Genomic DNA, 20,848 nt, shown 5'->3' with positions numbered 1-20,848 from the left:
GTGGCCACCATGTGCCTGCCATACACATACTCTTCTGAGCAAAGTGACCCCGTGACTCTCCCACGGGGCCACCACTGAATGGTGTTGACGAGGCTGCCTGGGCACAAGCAGCTAATTTATGACATACCATGGCCTTGGATGAAAGCTCCACACCCAACTGTGAGTTATACAGAGAGAGTTGACTGCCAGGAGCAGAGAAAGGGCGAGAAGGCAGAAAGAAGACTCCATGAGGCAGCAGAAGCCATGAGGAAAAATTGGACTAGTGGCTGGAAGTGGCATGAGCCACAGAAGCAATGACAGTTGCCAAGTCAGCAAGATGATGTTGGACCAGATGAAGCAGCCACTGAGAGGGTCACCACCTGTGGAGGAGGCCAGCTGGGGTGCTTGTGCTCCCCAGGCTTCTGGAATCCTTACACACCCCCGCTGCCGGCTGGTGCCGAGCTCAGTGCTGACCCCCAGGAGCAGAGCCAAGACCCCTCTCAGAGCTGCGCTGCAGCCTGGCCCCAAGGTTCCTGGCTCCCAGGACATCTCGTCCATGTGGTCATTCTCAGCGCCCATGGTCGCTGACTGCCAGGCGATGGGGGCTGTGGCAGAACTGTTGTCCTCACAGCAGTGTCCGGTGGCTCCTTGTGGCCCCGCAGCTGCCTGTGGAGCCTCCCCAGCCTTTCCTCTAGGTACCACCTCCTCCCCAGTTACTTAGACTTTTGTGGGAGGGACAACTCGAAGTAGGACTTCGGAAGCTGCTCAACAGGCACCAGAGGGACAGCTGGGGTCTTGGAGGGACCCAGAGTCACCATGCAGACTTGAGAATTAGACGGAATCTAAGAGATCTTTGGGCTCCCCCTTTTCCACTCCACAGGAGAGCCTTGCTTCGGGCGGCCAGTCATCTGGGAGCCCATGGCTCTCCCTTGAGAAGCCCAGGATGCTGCAGATGGCAGTTGGTCCCTGAAACTCTGTTGGCCACCCGCCCCCACCCCCTACTACCTGCCACTGAAAGAGGGCTCTATGTTCTCTGGGCCTGGGGCAGCCCTGGATCTCAGCATCTGTGTTACTTTAAAACCATTTTTTTAATGTCTATTTGTTTTTGAAGGAGAAAGCGACAGCTCGTGAGCAGAGGAGGGGCAGAGAGAGGGAGACACAGAATCCGAGGCAGGCTCCAGGCTCCAAACTGTCAGCACAGAGCCCAACATGGGGCTGGAACCCACAAGCTGTGAGACCATGATCTGAGCTGAAGCCAGATGCTTAACCAACTGAGCCACCCAGGCACCCCCAGATTTGTGTTATTGCTCTGGGTCTTCAAGGGCCTCCACTGCAGTGGGAACTGGACAGAAGCCAGCAGAGAAAAAGTAGAAATCTTTGGAAAAGAAACGCCCATCACCCAGAGGGCCAGAAGCTCCCCAAGGTATAGTATAGGCTCATCTCCTTGCACCCTGTGACATTGAACTTTAACTGGGCCCCAAGGTGAAGCCAAGGGAAGGAGCCCTGAAAAGATCATTCCAGGTGTCAGCATGAGGAGCCAGCGGGCTGCCGTCACTGGCTCCCTGGAATCACAGCTTCTGGGGACTGGCTATCCCTGCCTTTGGGAACTATCCCCAGTGTAAGGCGTTGCAAAGCCACAGGTGCAGAGTCGAGCTGAGGGGGAGGCCCTGTGCCCAGGGGTGCAGCATCCAGCTCTCGGCAGGACTACCTAGGGACCCCAAGTCCATATATGGTTTGTGCCTTTCTTATGTTCATTTTAAGCGATGCTCTGGAATATCTAGAACCCAATCTCAGTGGGCTGCGGCCATCAGCTGCCCAGCCTGACAGGAGTATTCACAGGGGGGTGCTTAAGCACACAGATGCTGACACCAGACAGTATGGATTCAAATCCCAGTTGGGCCATTCATGAGTGACTTGGGACAAGTTACCTAACCTCAGTTTCCTCAGCTATAAATGGGTAAAACGGTATCCCCCCTAAGACTGTTGGGAGCATACATTTAGTTAATTCAATGAAGGCACTTAGAACAGTGCCTATATAGGCTGCCACAGTGTCCTTTGGGCCTTGGACCTGTAGGGATAGCTGTGTGCAGGGGACACTCCAGATGCTCAGAGAGCATAGGGTCTGGCAGCTGCAGCAAACAAGGTGGGGTGGGGGCAAAGTTGGCATGGGTTTCCTCCCGGCCTCCAGGTCTGCTATGACCCCTGAGTCCTTCCTGGCGGCAGCATCTTGGATTGCCTCCCCATCGCCCTCCCTCCCAGAAAGCATCCGGCCTGGACTGGACATAGCTTCTCTTTAATGGAAGTCACGGGTGCTTTGACACAGTGGATCAGCTTGGACAGCAAGATGTGTCCTGGGCAGTGGGTCAGGATGCTGTGCTCCTCTGCCGTGAGCCCAAGGAAGGACAGGTGTGTTGGCTGGGGGCTCAGAAGATGTCAGGGACAATATAGTCAGTGTGAACGCCATCGATCAGCCCAGCCCCATTGTTGTGGACGAACCAGCAGGTCACCTCAGCCCCATGCCGGGGGTCCTTGCTGTAGTCTTTTTGCAAGCCCCTGGGGAGATACAAATCAGCTGGGGTTACCTTTTGGACTCAGCAGGGCTGCACCCCCTCCAGGAAGCCCACTCCATCTGTGTGACACCACGAGGAAGGCCCTGACCCACCACAGGAATGCCAAGGGCAGAGATGCTGGGAGAGCCACCCACCCACCTGGTGACGGTCAGCTGCCGGCTCTTCACCACCATTGTGGCATCTGTCTTTGTGGGGTCGGAGCCCGGGTGGGGGTCAGACACTTCAAAATCAAAGGGGTGGAAGAATTGTCCTGGAAAGGTACATTGGAAGCAGCAGTGACCATTGAGGGGCCTTGCACTCAGCAGGTGCTCACTGGAGGGTTAGGGTCGCCTGGGTGTTTTTTCTTAAGGGCATGACTATTTCTGATACATTTTGGCATCGAAAGCCTCCTTTAGTTCACCTGCTCCAGAGAAGCACCTACTGGCAGGTGGTTGTACCTCCTGCCTCTTTTAGACCAACTCCGAAGGAACGTGGCTGGAGAGAGAGGGTTGAGAGGGAGGTGCCCACAGAGAGCAGGGTCTGCAGGAAGGCCACCAGGGGAAGCGGTGTGGCCAGTGACCCATCACACCCAGGAGGTCTTGGGGAGCCCGGTCTGTTTGGACCCTCCTGCTAGTCGGACGTCTCCTGCTCGCCCCCAGGTCCACTTAAGCCTGAGTTTCACCTTGTGTGTGATCACCTTTCTGAGGGACAAGACCTTCCCCAGGACAAGCCCTCTTTGGACCTTTGAGTCTTGATGGCCAAGTTGGAGGGAAGTGTGTTCGGTGCCCAGAGGCAAGTCTGACCCATGGCGAGCCCGCTGGCTTCAACAGCACACCCCACAGCTCTGCCTGGCTAGCAGGTCGTACCCAGCAGCCCGTGTGTCCGTGCCGACATCCGGTGACTGTCCAGCACGTAGAAGCCCAGGAAGTCCTGGTGAATGGCACTCCCCTTCCACACCCGGTGCAAGACGACCTCAAAAGTGCCCCCGTCCTCCACAGACACCACCAGGTTCCTCTTCCTGTTGATGGTCACTACCACCCTGCAGGGCCAGGTGGCCATGAGGGCAGATGCAGCCACATTACACCTTTCTCCATTCGGTCACCCTTGTCCTCTTGGACCCAGCTCTCATGAGCTCCTCACCCTCACTCCCAGATGGTGGGTGTTACCTTCTCACAGTTGCTATTGTGTATGGGGCCCCTACAGTGTGCTAGACCCTGTGCCAAGCCCTCCCTACAAACTGCATCATTCAGTTCTCACTGTGATCCTGTGAGGCTCAAAGAGGTTAAGTAACTTGCCCAAGGTCACACAGCTGGAAAGCGGTAAAGCCAGGACTTAAACTCCAGCCTGTCCAATATCAAAGTCTGTGTTCTTTGACTACCACTCATCATCTGTGTCCTCCACCTGGACTCTGCCCACCTCTTTCTATAGCTCTCTGCCTGGCATCAGGCTCTGATGCTCAGCAGAGTTTGCTGAGTGAATGAGTGAAGGAAGGAACAAACACAAGGCAAGGCGTGCTAACACAGGTGCTGAAAGAGCACTCTGGAGTTTCAGGGAATGGGTAGCCTTTGCCCTGGGCCGGGGAGGTGAGTCGGCTTTGCTTGGTGGAGATGGGATGGACCGTAGGGTGAGGGAGCCTGGGAGCCCAGACCCGCAGGCAGCCGGGCCTGGAGCACGTATCTGGGAACCGAGGGAAATGGGTGGGGTGGCCCTCAGGGTCCCACATGTCTGCCCAGCTCCCAGGGAAGCCACATGGATGTCATTCACTGCCATGGCGCAGGTGACCAGGGCCCGGCAAGCTCAGGCAGCTGAGCTGGCTCTGGGGCTTCATGCCTGTCCCTAACCACCCTTGCCCTTGCCTCCCCACCCAGCCCCCGGCCCCAGCCTGGTTACTCATGCTGCCGCAGTGAAGCCTGGTCTCCCCAGGAGAACACGGGGCCGCCCAAGCCGGGGTTCAGCGTAATGTTCTGGGGAGTCACTTCCAGATGAAAGTCCGTTGCGGGGTTGGCGATCCCCAGCCGCCCGAAGTACGTGCCCTCATGCTGCCCGGGGCTCCTGGCCTTGTTGCCAATGAGCTGCCCATTCACTGAGAAGCCTGCAGCGGGGTGAGGGGCCGTCTGGGTCAGGGAGGGGTCTGCTCTCGCCAGACCCCCGCCAGCCTGCCTGTGCTCATGCCGCACCTCCCCCCGGGAGACACCCACACCCCACCCATCCCACACCAGCTTTGAGGGGCTCACCTCCTGAGGGGTTTTCAGGATTGGTGGAGGCCACACAGCACCACTCTGCGCCCCCCCCCCCACACACACACTACCTGTCACTGAGCCCTCACATCCGGGCCATGAAAGACGCCTTGCAGGACTCGGACCTGCTCCTTCTCTGTGGCTCTAACCCCTGACACAGAAGCAAGTCACAGAGGCCTCCTATGACCCGAGGAGCCCCAAAGCCCCCTCATCATCCTCACTACCACCACATCATGCCTCATGCTCTGAGGCTGTCATCAGAGAATTTGCTTGCCTGTTTGTCTCCCTTCCCTAAACTCCACAAGAGTAGGGACTTACTACACCCATGGCCCCCAGGAGGTACTCAATGAACCCTTGCAGATGGCCTGGGAGGGAGGGAGAGAGAGTGGCCAAGAGACAGGGAGTCATTCCCACCCCAGAGCACTGCCGGAGGATGGACTCAGAGGCCCCCTCAGAGGCTGAACGCAGGGCAGGATCACTATGTAACTTGCAGAACTTGGTACAAAATGGAAGTGAAGGGCCCTTTGTTCAAAAAGCATTAAGAATTTCAAAACAGTTACAGCAGAGTATTAAATCAAGCGTGGACCCTTCTAAGCATAGGGTCCTGTGTGCCCCCACCGGTCACATGTCCACGAAGCAGGTGCCATCTAGGGCAGGTGGATGGGAGGGAAGGAGGCAGGTTGAGTCCCGCCAGATGATGCTGGGGCACGGGCTGTGGGAAGTGGCGGCCACTGCCACTGTCCTGTCTGCAGCTGTACACTGAGGGCCGAGGAGTCCAGGCCCCACGCTGTCTGGCAGAATCAGTGAAGTCACCCATACCTGTGTCAGGGTCCTGCACCAGGCTCAGGACCACACCGGGCTCCTCATCGATATTGAAGCACAGGGTATCCTCCTTCTGGGGCACGTGGATGAGGAAGTGGGGGTCAGTGTCCACTGGGGGCATAGCATGGAGTCTGTTAGATTGGGCATCTGGAAGGTGGGCTAGGGCCGGCCAGGAGCAAGGCAGGGGTGTCCCCCAGCCCCTCCCCAGGACTCACCGCCAGTCACTCGGTTTGGCAACTGCTGGATGTTGGAGCTGGATTGAGTCGGGGAAGGGTGCAAGGCCGACAGCATGAACGCTGGCGGGGAATGAATGGCAGTTAGGAGGACGGCACCCCGCTTCCGTGGGGATGCTGGCTCCTTTCCCCAGACCCCTCCACCCAGGTGGCCGGCCTGAAGCCACAGGAGCGACCCCGAGCCCCTGATGCCTCCTGGTGTGCTGGCCCCCGGTCTGCCTCCTTCCATGGGGGCCCGATGGAGCTGCTGGCATAAGGGGAGGCCAGGGACAGTCAGGAGGCAGTTCTGAGGATCCCAGGGAGAGTCAGTGAGGAAGCCTCAGACCGGCTGTCGTTTCCTCCTCAGGCAAATAGGAGCTTCGCTCAGGACTGAACGTACCGCCTGAGGGACAATGGCACAAGGAGGAGAGAGGTAGAGATGTGTGTCCGGGGGATGCCGCCACTTACTCTTTCTGTGTCCCAGCATCTCTGTGGAGGACAGCGAGAGAGGACAGCATCACCCTCAGCGCCCTACCTGAAAGGTACACGCCTCGTTCCCCAAGGGCATCCGGGGCCCAAAGGCCAGGCAGGCCTGGGCTCGAAGGCCTCCCTGGGCACCCCCACCCTGGCCGCTGGGCAGACACAGGCTCACATGGAGGCCCGGATGGAGGAGACTGCACAAGGGCTCCCCAGGCATGCAGGGGGCAACTGCTGGTTTGTGGTGAAAGGCTGGAGGATGCGGACCAGGGGGATACGCCCCTGGGGGCTGGGGCACCAGCTGCTTGCCTGACCCCAGGAGCCCCTCCTGGAAACCAACGTGATTGAAAAACTCACCCAAGGGCAGAGAATCTGGAAGGGAGAGAAAGGGAAGAGAATCAAAACCCAGGAAGTTTTTGGCCCTCAGAAGCCTCCGCAGACCCGCAGCCTCCCCCTTTGCAGCGCCCCTACCCTCGGGGGGCTTGTCAATGATGGGCTCCAGGCCATCCTCGTCCGTCATGCCTCTGATGGTCATGGAGGTCAGTGGGGTCACAAACTGGTAGGCCAGCGACATCTGCAGGGCCTTGGCCGTCGCGGTGGCCTTCTCCTTCCCCTCCAACTTCATCCTACAAGACACACACCGGCTCCAAGCCCCACGGCCTGGATGACAACAGACTTGAACTCCCCGGCCCTTTTGCTCATTTGGTCACTCACTCACTCATTCAGCAAACACGAATCAGGCACCTGCAGTGCCCCTGTTCCGTGGCCGCCTTCAAGGGCCTCGTGATTTAAAGCCCTCCCACCTGGAAAACCTGGCGATTCGGCAGGATTGGGGGACGCGCCTCAGAAATACGCAGAGAATTTAACAGCGGGGAGATTCTGGGGAGCAGTCTAACTTCTCTGAGCCTCCGCTCGCTCCTCTGCGAAATGGGAATAATGAGGAAATTCCCCCGCAGGCTGTGAGGATTGCCCAAGCGTGTCTGGACGCAGCGGCCCCCTCAGTAAAGGGCAGCCTCCCCCTGCCCGGCAGCTCAGCGGAGGCAAACCGGGTCCCGCCCATGCTGTCGACTGACTGGTTGGTACGAACTCAGTGAGCGAAGCCGAACGCCAGTCAGCCTGACCCGCTCCCAACCTCGAAGGCCCAGAAGCACCCCTTCTCCGTTCACCTCACTGTTCCAGAGGCCCTGGTGTCCACCCCCGCCGCAGGGGTCGTACCGCTTGGCCAGCAGCTCCTGGATGGTGAGGTAGGCCCAGAGCCGTTCAACGTGGTTCTCCAGCACGTGGCCCCGCTCCTGGAGCAGCTTCTTCATCTCCTCTTCATCCACCAGGCAGGTCGCCTTGAATTCTTGGCCCTCCTGAGGGTGGTCACGGGGAGAGGGGCGGGGCGCCGCGAAGGGCACAACCGCTGGCTGGTGGCGGAGGGCCCGGGACCCCCCCCCCCTCGGGACCCCCCCCACATCCGGGCTCTGCGATTCTTTCTCAGCACTGCCCTTCCCTGAGCTGCGGTCCTAACGCTCACTCATCCCTTCATCCCGCACACGCTTGCTGAGCACCGTCAGTGAGCCAGGGGGGCCTCGGCCCTGAGGACCCCAGGAATGGGAGGACCAGACCCTGGCCTCCTGAAGTTACTCTCTCTGGGACGTGCCAGCAAGCATCCAGCTACTTCCACCATCTAGCCGTTTCCACCATGTCCCCTCCTTCAAATGCCCACCGCGGCCCCACCTGCAAATGCTGTTCTGTCCCCAGCTACGATAGTGTGACTTCACTTCCTGAGGGAATCCCGTGCCCCAGGCACCGCGCAAGCATATTACATAGATTATTTCACTTAATCCACACAACTCTCCAGGGCAGTATCACCCCACGGTACAGAAAAAGAAACTGAGGCCTGGAGAGCTGGACCCATTTGCTCAAGGTCACCCAGCCGGTCAGGGCGGAGCCAGGGTCCGGCACAGCTTTCCTCACCCAAAGACCCCGTTCTGAACGCTTGACCACACAGCAGGGCTTGAAGCCACCCCCAGCAGGACAGGGTCCATGTCTCACACACCTGTGACCCCCACAGCATGCACACGCACACATGCACTTGCACCGTGGCGCCAATCTGGGTGTTCAGGAAAAGATTGTCAAGTGAAACGGAAGAGGCTGGCCTCTTGCTCTCTCATGCCTTTGCGGAGAACGATGTAAGGAATAACAGGTGATCCGTTTTGGGCCAAGGGACTACAAATAATCATGGCTATGTCGGTTCCATCCCAGCCCATCCCCTGGATGCCTGTGTGGAGGAATGTTCTGGCCTGGGGTATGTGTGGCATGGTGCAGAGGTGGGGGCACTGCTCTGGGGAAAGAGAAGCCTGGGGACAGCGGGGACGGGTGGAGAATGAGTGTGGATTTGGAGCCTCTGGGTGCTGCCTGACCTCTCCACCCTCCGCAGCCCCAGTGTTTACCCCACGGGCCAGCACATCAGCTTTGAAACTGCTCGATTTGTGGTCAGCGATGCGCCCAGCCACCATGATCTCTGAGCCTTCGTAGTACTGTTTATGGCGGTGCTGGGTCAGAGCTGAGACGGTGTCCTGGGGATAGAGCAACTCCACATCCACCAGTAGGGGGTTCGCTACCTGGTCGTAGAAACCCTGCAGGGGTGGGGCGGGGGAGCACAGCCTCAGAGCTGGTGGGTCACCTGGGGCACCCAATGGGGAGACTCACTCACAAAGTAGAGTGTTGGGACCCCCATTTTATAGATGGAATTGCAGGTTCATACGGGTTAAGTAACTGGTTTGAGGTCATGCAGCTGATTCTAACCACATTCCAGAATTTTGTCTGCTTCTCTGGATGGATGGGTGAAAGACTGCTAAGACCGGGCTCCCCCATGGCATTCCATTGGTGGTATGTTGGGGGGCAGAGGGGGTAGGAGGAGACCTGCAGCTGCTGGGTGGCGTCATGGTCCTCGTAAATTCTCTGAGCCCGTCCGTTGTTCTCCATGGACATGACCTCCAGGAAGTTCCAGTCCACGTTGTGGCCAAAGCCCAAGTTGTAGAGTGGGAACCTGCCCCCGATGGTGTTGCGGACGTTCTTGAGGATTTGGGAACGGTCTGTCACCCCTGCAGCCACACACCCAGGCAGTGACAGGATACCAAACACAGGCATGTAGGGCACAATGGACCTTTGGGGCACACTCCCTGGGGGCCAAGCCTCCTATCTCAGACTCCCCCCCACCCATCTCCAGTCCCCACCAGCCTCTTGAGGCAATGTCTCCCACTGGCTCCCAACGACTATAACAGATCCTAACAGCCTCTCAAAGACTTGCCCAACTATATGGACCTATCATAAGCAGACCAGATTCTGCTCTAAACCCTCCCATGGGTCATTGCCCATGGCCCTTGAGACCACATTGAACTTCCCAAACCTAGTTTCACCTATTCTGCACATGTTGTTCTTAGGCAGGCCCCGCCATCGCACAAACTTTTTTTTTTTTCCCTCAAGCTTCTCCCTCTGCCAGGGATCCCTTCCTGCTCCTCCTCTCCTCCTTCCAGCCCAAGCTCATGGGTCACCTCCTCCAGAAGGCTTTCTGGGACCCTGCCTGGGCCAGATGCCCCTTATCTGCAGTCCTGCAGCCTCCTGGCACCCTGTTCTTTCAGGGCCCTCAGCACAGCTTCTGTTCCTGGGTCAGCCTCCCCGAGTGAACCCTGTGCTCCTTAAGCACAGAGACAAATCTTGTTCTCTTGGTATTTCTTCTTGGTCCCTAGCGCTATGCTTGGCACACAGTTGGTGCTGAATACATAGTTCGTTAAATTCAACCTAGGAATCCTGCTTATCGTCCTGGGGTCTGTGCAAACTTAGGTCATGTAGGTACTTCCCCAGTTTCCCAGCTCAGCATAGAAGTATGCCTTCTCTCTCCTGCAGACATTACAGTCTGAACTCTGTCTTTAGACCAGGGCTTGATTTTCCCTGGAGCCTTTCTGCCCCCCAATAGCACCTCCAGTGGTTGGGTTTCCAAGCTCAGTTTGAACGCCTTCAGTCGCAAAGAGATCGCCGCCTCCCAACACAGCCCTTGAGGTGCTTACCCTCTGTGGGCTCCCCATCTGTCAACATGATGAGAACTGAGGCATGGTTGCTGAGTTCTGGGACGCTCCCATGAGCTTGGTTCAAGATCTCAATTCCCCGGAGCAAACCTCCATTCAGGTTTGTGGCTGCAAAGGAAGGAAAGTAGGCCAGTGTATGACCTCATTCCAAGGGGACAGAAGTGACACCAAGGTGGCCCAAGACCCCTGCCCTTACCCCCAGCCAGGTGGAAGCGCCGCACAAAGTCTTGAGCCGCTCGCACATTGGCGGCAGATGCTGGCACCAACGAGCCCCTCCATGACTGCACTTCAGACCCAAAGAGGACCAGGTCGAAATAGTCCCCTGGCCGCATGTCCCCCAGGATTTTAAGGAGTGCCTCCTTGGTCTGGAAGGACAGGACAGTCATCAGAGGGACATGGCCCCTAGAGAGTGCCTCCTGTCAACTCCAGATGCCCCTTTGAGAGATCCACAGGGCAGAGGTACACAGCGGACAAGTGGGAGGGATGGACAGGCCAACCAGGTGGCACCGGAAGACGAGTGTCCTATGGACCCCTGGGGGTGGATGAGGGGATGGAGAAGACAAGGGACGTAGCATGGGAAGAGGAAAGGACCAGGAGCTCGAACGGGGCAGGATCAAGAAAGAGGACCACAGGGGGCTCAGTTTCTGACACTCAGCCATGGTCTCACTGCACCATGGTCGGGGCACTCAGTGGGCTGTGCCCTGCTGCGAGACTCCTCGTCATGGACAGCCATGCTTGTCCCTGGCACATTCAGCAGACAGCTATCATCTTCCAAGCGCCCCCATGGCCGGATTCATGACCTCGTGGGCATTGCTATCATTCTCGTTTTGTTACTGAGGAGAAGTGAATGCACTTGCCACAGTTGCACAGCAAGGAAGTGGCTGATGCCAGAGCCCGCCCCGGGGGGGGGGGGGGAGTGGGCGGTGAGGGGGGGGATTTCCTGTCAGATCGCCCACCTCCGACTGGGAGCAGGAATCCCAAACCCAGACCCCGGCAACAACGCCATGGGGTGCGTGCCAAGGCTGAAGAAGCCTCTGCTGGGTGAACTGTTTAAAGCCACAGTTTACCTGCTTCACTTTCTGGCCTTCCATAGAGGTGCTAATGTCAATCACAAAAACCAAGTTCTTGTTCAGGTTCGTCAGGTTTTGGGGGGCAAAGAAGTGGGCAAAGTGGTTATTGGCAACCTACAACACAAAGGAACAAGTGAGGCCCCTGTCACGAGCATCCGTGCCTGCCCTCTGAGTCTCAGGCCAGAAGCTTCAGGCTCACCAGGAGGTCACAGAGTTTGTCTCGATTGACATCATAGGTCACCTTGAAGTCTCCATTCATCAAGGATGTAGAGCACGTGGGGCAGGATTGCTGCTGACCCACAGTAGGGCGGAAAAGCACATGACCCTGGAACCACAGAGGGTGTGAGGCATTACTGGCTTGTGCAGCAGTCGCCAGGGTGTTCGCAAACGCAACATAAGGGGTGTGTGTGTGTGTGTGTGTGTGTGTGTTGCATGGACATAGAAATGAATCTGGTGGACCCTCCACCCAGCTGCTGGGAGCACACACCTATAAGGTGGTAGGAGAGAAGATTTGTTTCTTTGCTTATACGCTTCTGAATCATTGGGCTTTTCTACAATAAGCATCACCACTTTGGGTACAAGATAATAGCAGTAGAGAGACATTAGTTAAAGCAAACTGTGGAGTACAAAAGCAAGACTATAATACTGTGCTGGAAAACAGGACCACACACCCCCCCACCACCAGGTAGACAAAGAGCAGAAGCTGGGAGGAAGGACACAGGGCAGAGGCTAAGTTCTGGTTTGACTTTGTGTTGGTGCTTAGGGAAATTAGGGATGGTTTTCACTCAATACTTTTCTATACTTTTGTAACTTTCCACTTTTTCTTAAAATACTTTTTAATTTTTACTTTTTGTTTGTTTGTTATAGAAGTAAGATATACTTATCAAAAAGCCCCCACAAAACTTGAAATGGATTGTTAGGAAGACACAGACCCACTTCTTGGTCTCCTACTAAAAGCAAGCATGTTGGGTAACACTCTGGGGTATCATATTTTGTTTAAAAAAGAACCCCTCCAAAACCGTAAGAAACATTCCCTTTATGTGAATTATTGTGGGGTCACTACCAAAGGTAGGCGGGGACTAAAGGGCTTGTTCCTGGCTCCAGTTGAGGGCAAGTTAGAAGGCTGGGTGTCACCCACCCAGATGCCACACCCCTCCAGGACCTGGGAAGGGGCAAGCAGGAGACTTTGGGGATTCCTGCAAATGGGAAGGGGTAAGTGGCGGGGTAGCCCAAAGGCCTTCCCAAATTAGTTCTGTTTCCTAGAGGCCTGGAGCTTGGACCCCTAACTACAACAACATCTGGGATTTCCTCATGTGCCCTGTGCTTCCCTGAATGCTTTACCCATGCATGCGACACGGGCAAAGGGGAAACCGAGGCTCAAGCAAGTCAGCAGCTCACCCCAGACCATGCAACCAGGGGCTTGCCCCTGCTGAGGGGATGCCTTCCCCAGCCTCAGCATCAGGATTTGGCTAAGTCGCTCTGAGAACCAGGAGTGCCGAGTTCTCTGGGATACCAACCACATAACACCTACCTTCCTCACCCCTAGGGTGGCTTGCAGCCCCTGCCTGGTTCCCGGGCCAAGCCTGGACACTTCGTGAGGGGTTGGACCAGGCTGAGAAGTCCCGGGGGCCCACCACCACCCCCAGCCAGCCCACACACCTTTTTTCCCGAGAAGGATTTCTCGATGAGTTGGCTTGCCAGTTCCTTGGGGAGGAAGGACGCCTGGGCATCCAGCTTGCTGATCCCCTGGGGCTCAAAGATGTCCACGTCGATCTGCATCATTGAAGCAGCCAGGCTCCCATTCAGGCCACCATCAAGTCTCAGCCAAGAGCCAACTTGTGTCCTGGCCACCTACTGTGTGCCACACCCACCCAGCCCTCAGCACAGGGCCTGGCATGTTGTACGCACTCCAGAAATATTGGCCAAATGAAGGTGTGCATGCCTGGGTCCCTCAACTCGGCCGCCACTGAGGTGCCAGTGACAGTCACAGCCCCTCGGTCTTCCCGGGACTTCCTAGCCTACCGACGACCTGGATATTTAATATCTGTCGTGATCCTTGTGGCAACTCTGGGACACACAGGAAGCCCCATTTAACAGATGAGCAAGCTGAGGCTCAGAGAGGAAGAGGAGACTGGAGGGTTCAGGTAGCTCCCTGACCATGAAGAACCCACTAGAACCCGCCCAAGGAGTCAGTCCCTTTCCTGTGTGCTCAGGCCTGGGATGGCACATGGTGGGCCCGGAGCCAGTCCTCAGAGCCATGGTGACAGAGAGTCGGGAGCCCTGCCCCAGATATGGCTCCCCTGCATACAGCCACCCGCAATCTACCTCAAAATGGTGCACCAGCTGCTTGGGCTTGACTTTGATGTCAATGTTGTACTGTGTAAGTCTTCGCTTCAGCACCTCCTCGTAGGTCAGCCGGAAGGTGGCCTTGCTCCGGGGACCGATGGTGAGGTGGATGGTGAATTGTTCCATCGTTCTCCCCGAGGCCCTGCACATACCACCAGCAGCCACGACACACAGACAAATGGTGAGTGACATGTGGGTTCTTGTCACCTAAAGCATGGCCCTAGAATCAACTTCTCTTACATTCATGCTGCTCCCAGGTTTCCTTGCCCTTCACCCTTGTCTTAGCTGGCTGGCCAGGGTCAGGGCTCAAGGACAGGGCCCCTTCTCTCAGAGGCTGGTCTGGGAAGGTGGGCGGGTCAACGCCAGCCTTGTCCAGTGCACCTGTGCCAGCATCTAGGTTTGGGCAGTTTGCTCACTTCCCGTCAGCCTGGGGCTGCTCTCGCCCAAGGCTGGGGAGGACAGCACCAGAGGCTGGGGCAGCAAGGCCACACTCACCTGACAAGGCCGGCATTCTCTCCTGAGACGGCCGCTTTCCGGTACTGCTTCCACGCAGTCACTTTGTCCTTTATGTCCCCAATGAATGCTTTTCCATCTGCTGTGCTGTAGAGAGGAAGAAGCCCTCAGGGGGGGGTGCCCCCGCCCCCACCCACTCAGTCCTGCAGCTTGGAGGTGCTCCTGGCCTAGACCCTGAGAAGGCCCTGTCATGGGAGGCATCTTCTGCCTCCTCCCACTGCCTGCAGAGTTGTTCAGAGGCCCCACGGCAGTGAGGTGAACAGCCACAGCGACAGAATCCAACAGGAAGCCTCGGGTGCCTGCTTTTGCTCCCTGGGCCCTATGCTGAAGACATACCGTCAGAGGCTCCACGTCGCCCTCCAAGATGGGAGCCCAGAACAGACCTAAAGGGGATTGCTCATCCCCTCAGTGCCGGAGCTGGCCTGTGGCCCTTTGGGACAGAGGAGATGGTCTGCACCATCTGGCCACCCTGAGCCATGGTTTGGGGCTGGGGCTGTTGAATGGACAGCTCGGGTGTGGGAGTCAGCCAGGGCACGCACATGGCAAAGTCACTGATGAAGGCCGTCTTGGGGATTTCCACATCAAAGGCCACTTCCTTGGCTTCATCGGCATTGTTGACCACTTGGCTGGTGATAACGTAGTGGGCGAAGCGAGAGGTGACTTTGCAGTTGACTTTCAAACTCCGGATGGTCACGCCGTCGACACTCTAGAGTGAGATGTGAGGGGCTGTGGCTGTGATGGGGGGTGGGGGCCCTGAGCCAGTGAGAGGCCTCCCATGTTGTGCGGGGGCTCGACACCCAGCACAGGCGCCGGGTGCCCAGAGAACAGACCAGATCTCCTGGGAAGACCCTTCTGTCCTCTCTGCCAGAGACCCCGCAGTGGGGCGTGAAAGGCCCCATTTCTGGGAAATGGAGTCCCTCTGCCCAGGGTGCCCCCTGAAGCACGAGGGAAAACAGGCTGCGGTATGGCCCCACCACAGACCCCTTTGCAGGGACTCTCACTCACTGTGTCCACAGTCTGTTGCTTCTGTAAAACAAAACCGGGACAAGTGTGAGTGGGAATGTGCGGGGGACCATAGCCTATCTGCGAAGGGGTGGGAGCGGGGCACTACTTGTGTCCTCCGCTCCTTGGCCTCACCTCCCCTTAGCTGCTGGGACATCACCTCTCCAGTCAGGGGTGGTGGAGGTGGGTGGGGTGGCCCTGGCCCCCGGGGTAAGGGTCTTGTGTCCCTCCCGGGCCCACTCTGGCCCAGCGGCCTGTTTCTGGCCTGAGGGTTTACCCACATACCTTGCTGACTTTGGGCCTGCCTGGGGGTGAAGCCTGAGTGGGCATGGCCTGCAGGATGAGGAGCGAGGCCAGGCACACGCACAGCAGCACCCGCAGCCCCATGGTGCCGTCCATGGTCTCAAGGTTCCTGCTGCCCTGTCACTTCCCTCAGACCGTTAATCAATAAGGTGCCGGATAAACATGGATTAAACATTAGACAAGGCGAAGGCAAATATTATAACTTGGAGGGATCAACATTTGGCAGTGAAGTCTTTCTCCTTGGGGGGATCCCCGGCCGCGTGAACTCCCGACCAGACTCAGACCATGTCCTTCCTACAGAGCTGCGCTCTGCTGCCACGAGTGGCAAAGACCCTGCGCGCTCATCTCATCCTGGGTCTGGCTCAGGCGACACCAGCCACATGGCGACCCGCATCAAGAAGCCACAGTTAAAAGTGGACTTCTGAACTGTGTTAAGGGTTACTTTCAAAATTCTTTAACTAAACAAACTTTGCACAGTCACACTCTGGCCCGGGTGGCAGATGGTACAGTGTAGATGCTGTCTGCCCACGCCCACATCTCCAACAGCACCAACCCTAGCGTCCGTCCTGCCAGAGGCAAGCTGGGCAGTCCTGGGGATGTGTAGTGGGGGGCCCATGCTTTAGGACAGTTGCTTCATTCCTCTGGACCTTCTCGTCCAGATTTGGAAAGAGGAGCAGAAGGAAGCCTCACCGTTCCTCCCCCTGGCAGGTGAGGGGAGATGAAGGTAAATACTATGTGTTCATGATGGAGGACTGAGTATGCCTTTTGATCTGAGCCTTTTATCCTCTTATTTTATCCTCATGGTGGCCCTGCCCCCGGGACATTGGTCCTGCAGCAGGCGACAGACAGGTATTCAAACCCAGATCTTTCAGACTCCAAAGCCCGAGACTATCACATAATGACAGAAATGCCCTCTGCATTATTAGGAAGAAAGGAGAAGTAGAGTTGAAAACCCCAGGGACAGCTTTGGACCTTCAATTTCTTTCTTTTTTTTTTTTTTTTTTTTTTTTTTACTGCTTATTTATTTTTGAGAGAGAGAGAGAGAGAGAGACAGAGCACGAGCAGCAGGGGAGGAGCAGAGAGAGAGAGGGAGACACAGAATTTGAAATAGGCTCCAGGCTCTGAGCTGTCAGCACAGAGCCCGATGTGGGGCTCGAACCCACGAACTGTGAGATCATGACCTGAGCCCAAGCCAGACGTTCAACTGACTGACCCACCCAGGCGCCCCTGGACCTTCAATTTCTTAATTTTTATGCCCAAACCCTCGGTGTCTCCCACAAGCCACAGCACGCAAGGTAGATGTGGCCCCGGTCAATCCACTCCATGGCCCTGGGTGGGATGTGCTGGCTGCTATGACCCTGATAAGGTGAGGGGGCCCAGAGGCCACTTTGATCTCTGTTTGCTTGTCTCGGACTTTGTCTCATAGAGCATATTCTGGGAAAAGGCTTATCATCCCCAGGCCAGAATGACCTTCTGGCCTGTTTTCTGGCCTTTGTGGGAGATGAGGTGGATCAACATGAAACTGCATTGGAGGCTGTGTTGACTTCCTGCACCTGTATCAAACGAGCCCCACGGTGGGTTGGGCACGGTGCCAGGCACCAGCACGCCACAGTGATGAACTCAAGTGCCTCGAGGTGTTCAGTGAGCTGATGTGTTGGGAAAAGGAGCCTGATGACTCAAAGGAAGCCCAGCGAGTGTCAGAACCTAAGAGGAGCACGAAGGGGCTGGAGTGATCTGGAAGTGGTGCAGCTCACTCCCATAGGCTTCGGGGAAGGCTCCTAGAGGAGGTGCCTGGGAAGCAGGGCAGCTCTTGGGCAGGGGAAGGAGAAAAGAGAGGGAGGGAAAGTAGATGGGTAGGTGTGACGCGTGCTTGGGAGAGGTGCAGTTGTCTACCCGATGGAAGCAGGACCTGATGAAGAGGGCAGGGAAGGAGGCTGAGAAGTGGTTTGGGACCAGCCTGGCCTGGAAGTGGCTAGTCTTTTTGGAAAACCCCACAGATATTCTACACAGGGGTGTGGTGAGATCAAGACTGGACTGTTGGGAGATGACCAGCACCAAGCTTGGTCCCTAGAAGGTTTGAGAAATACATTTATGTGGCCAGAAGGGAAGGAGAACAGCGACTAGCACCTGGCCCGCTTCTCAGCATTTGTGTCCTATCTCATGTACCGAGGATGATGGATGCTGTGATTCTCCCCATGTTACAGAAGAAGAGGATAGGTTGACTCACCCTGTGGATGTGGGAGGTGGGAGATGGGTGGACGGAAAGCAGGTGAGGTTGCTGAGGATTGAGCCTGGGGGCTTGAGAGGGGGTTTGTGCTGCTGGTGCAAAGGGATGACACATAGGACACAGGACACCTCAGACCTGCTCTGAGCTCCACCCACACAGCCAACTGCCTGCCTGATTTGCTCAGAGCCCCTCCACCTGATATATCCCAACTGAACTCATGACTTTCTTTCCCCCTCCTGTATTCCACCACCAAGCCTGGTCTTCCTCTCTTGTTGTCCACCCCAGTGAAGGCCACCGCCATCCATCCAGGCATCCAAGCCAGAGAGCTGGGTGGTATTCTGGCTGGCTTCCTTCCCTAGACTCCCCACCCCTCATCCTCACCTCAGACTCTCTATCTTTCTAAACCATTTACTTCTAAGTCCCCAGTCACCACCGAGTCCAAGCCACCCTCATCTCTCACCTACATGGCTGCCCCCCCCCCCCCATTTCCACTCTACTCCTACAGTCTACTCTCTGGCAGCAAGTAGAGTCATCATTTAAAAATGTGGATCTGCTTGAGACCTGTCCTCATCGTATACACTTCTGTGTCCTGAGTGGCCTGGCCCCTGCTGACCCCTCCATCTCACCCAGCCATGGGCCCCCAGGGTCTTTCAGCTTCAATCATAGAGACTTTTTCCCAGACTGTGTAGGCAGGTGCTTTTTCACTTGTTCATTCATCAGCCCCCATTTCATCCACTCATATCTACTGTGTGCCGTCCCCACGCCAACTGCTGGGTTTGGAGTCTCGAAGCAGGCAGGGCTGGCCCAATGCTCAGAGAGTTCCCACTGCAGCAAGGAGGTGAAGTCACAAAATAAGTCCACTGGACCTTAGCATATGGCGCTCCCTTTGCCTGAAAATTTTTTTCCTTCAAACTTCAGTTCAAGCAATGATTGCTTAGGACAACCTCCCCTGGATGGGCAGCCTGGGCCTGGTGACCTTTCAGTATGGCACTGACCTCAGTTGGCAAGTATCTCTCTCTTCAACCCTAAGTCCCACAGGGGCAGGGCTTTGTCTGTCTTGTTCCCTTCGTGCCTCCAGGGCAGGGCACTAGTCTTGCACCATGAAGGCTCATACTAAATGTCTGTAGAGTGAATGATAGATTTGATGAAGAGCAAGTTGGAGAAGGTAAAAGGCAGAGAGAAGAGTAGAGAACCCTGGGGGAGCCTCAAACCTGAGGGGATCATGAGAAGTCAAAAGAGAACAAGAGTAGACAGGAGAACCAGGAAAGTTCTAGAAACCAAGAAAGGAGAGGATTCACCAGAGGGGCAAAGGGGAAGATGGATGGAAGAAGACTAAGAAAGGCATCTAGGGAATCCGAGGCATTTTTCAGGAAGCTTTCTCAAGGGCAGGTGTGACCAAGTAACTACAGGCATTTTAGGAGCGAGCAAGCCATCAGCCTGTTGTTGTGAGTATAGACCAATGAAAGAGAAAGTTGCAAGCTACAAAATAAAATATGTGTGTTTATTTGGGGTTGTACGGATTGCAATCCAGGAGACAGAGATTCGATTGAAATTGAAAGCATGCTCTGGAGAGACAAAGGAATTAAGAGTTTTTAAAGAAGGAAGAGAGGATTTACATACATAGTTGTTTTTAACAAAATGTAACTTGTACGCGTATAGCTATAGTTACAGTAACATATATGTGATTGCTTGCTAGGGCTAGTGTTAGGCAGAAAGTCCATTTATATCCATTTTCACATGTAGCAGCTGCCTTGGCTTTTAGCTGAATTCAGCAAAAATTCCAAGAATTTGAGACAGAAGACATGTATAGGCTCCACATCCTCAACATCCTCCTGGTTCCATTTTTTTAATTCCTGGTTCCTTTTTTATTTCCTCCTGGTTCCTTTATTTATTTATTTATTTATTTATTTATTTATTTATTAAAAAAATGTTTAAGTTATTTTTTAAAAATTTATTTAAGTAATATCTACACCCAGTGTGGGGCACCAACCTATGACCCCAAGATGAACAGCTGCATGCTCTTCCAACTGAGCCAGCCAGGTGCCCCAATTTTAAATAATCCTCTTAGCAATGCTGACTCCATTTTATTCTCTCCATTAGCATGAGTTTCTTAATTTCCCAGAGATTCAATTTCCTTAACTGTAAAATGAAGATGATAAAAGTATCAGCCTCATAGGGTTGATATAAGGATTAAAGGAGCTAATGTACTTGGCTCTAATGGGGAAGTGGGGATTAACTGGGGAAAATAATAAATTAACTTTCTGGGGGTAATAGTATTATTAAAAAAGAGACAACAAGCCTCAGATGGAGTCATTTGCCCCTTCCACTGCCCCCAAGAGCAAACCGAGAATTAATTACAGTTTCAACCAAACCCAAGAATGTGACCTTCTATCCGTCAATCTGAAATTTCCTGATCAGCACTAAGTGAGATAATCTGTATAATTAAAAACCCCACCACTCCCTTCCTCACAAAAAATTATGTCCTGACCTGAAACAATCCTTTCTTTCAGATAACTTCCTTGCGCTGCCTTAGTTTGAGTAAAAACCTTCCCTTTTGAACAACTCCTTAGAGCATCTCTCTACTTGCCATATAGGATGCTGCCTGATTCACGAATTGCTTAATAGAGTCAATTCGATCTTCAAATTTGCTGGGTTGAATTTCTGTTAACATTACCCATTCTCAACAGGGGCGATATTGCCTCCAACTGGGCAAAAACTGGTTCTTGGATGTAGGCAAACCTTACACTTCAAAGGGGTGGAGTATAGGTCCTTGAGAAAGGTGCTCTTGGTTGCGGGAGATACCCATGTGTCTATCTAACAGGGACATAGGAAAGATTCACAATTGTAAACTCTTTTAGGTAAATGCTCTAGGAAAGGGAAGGGAGGTGTCCGCTGGGTCAAAAGATAAATTCTTTTGGCAGCTTTGAACTTTCACACACGGGCCTTTTAAGGAGGGTCCTCCTACAGACACTACCTCAAGCTGTTAAAAACCATGCCAGAGGGGCGCCTGGGTGGCGCAGTCGGTTAAGCGTCCGACT

The 20,848-nt window shown here is 55.1% G+C and overlaps 1 protein-coding gene across 3 annotated transcripts; it reads right to left on the bottom strand.

Moving 5' to 3' along the window:
• Positions 1 to 2,253: 2,253 nt before the first annotated feature.
• Positions 2,254 to 15,717, bottom strand: ITIH1 (inter-alpha-trypsin inhibitor heavy chain 1). Of its 3 annotated transcripts, XM_043587616.1 has the most exons (22): positions 15,566 to 15,716; positions 15,284 to 15,304; positions 14,818 to 14,984; positions 14,261 to 14,365; positions 13,745 to 13,907; positions 13,079 to 13,192; positions 11,619 to 11,744; positions 11,417 to 11,533; positions 10,546 to 10,714; positions 10,332 to 10,457; positions 9,187 to 9,368; positions 8,715 to 8,900; positions 7,492 to 7,631; positions 6,748 to 6,902; positions 6,634 to 6,648; positions 6,268 to 6,288; positions 5,803 to 5,883; positions 5,585 to 5,698; positions 4,419 to 4,620; positions 3,395 to 3,567; positions 2,688 to 2,799; positions 2,254 to 2,532 (listed from the first exon to the last, which is right to left on the bottom strand). In XM_043587616.1, exons 1-22 carry the CDS (start codon positions 15,677 to 15,679, stop codon positions 2,403 to 2,405), a joined length of 2,733 nt encoding a protein of 910 aa, XP_043443551.1. In that variant the 5' UTR covers positions 15,680 to 15,716; the 3' UTR covers positions 2,254 to 2,402. The 3 variants fall into 3 exon arrangements, 2 of the variants coding, with proteins under 2 accessions (XP_043443551.1, XP_043443552.1); XM_043587617.1 differs by lacking the exon at positions 15,284 to 15,304; XR_006298353.1 differs by lacking the exon at positions 3,395 to 3,567 and having other exon boundaries at positions 2,420 to 2,532; positions 15,566 to 15,717.
• Between the last annotated feature and the right edge of the window lie 5,131 nt (positions 15,718 to 20,848).

The sequence above is a fragment of the Prionailurus bengalensis genome, chromosome A2, assembly GCF_016509475.1.
Source record: "Prionailurus bengalensis isolate Pbe53 chromosome A2, Fcat_Pben_1.1_paternal_pri, whole genome shotgun sequence".
Taxonomy (NCBI): domain Eukaryota; kingdom Metazoa; phylum Chordata; class Mammalia; order Carnivora; family Felidae; genus Prionailurus; species Prionailurus bengalensis.
The sequence above is the reverse complement of the archived record's forward strand: the minus strand, read 5'-3'. Positions and strand labels throughout refer to the sequence as shown.

What these genes read in the sequence shown, in the direction of transcription:
- ITIH1 (XM_043587616.1), bottom strand. Translation starts at nt 15,679, where the DNA reads ATGGACGGCACCATGGGGCTGCGGGTGCTGCTGTGCGTGTGCCTGGCC. An exon ending in ACGCCACCCAGCAGCTGCAG is followed by an intron (nt 8,901 to 9,186) that starts GTCTCCTCCTAC and finishes CCACCCCTGCAG; the next exon opens with GGTTTCTACGACCAGGTAGC. An exon ending in GGTGCAGGACCCTGACACAG is followed by an intron (nt 4,621 to 5,584) that starts GTATGGGTGACT and finishes ACCCCGCTGCAG; the next exon opens with GCTTCTCAGTGAATGGGCAG.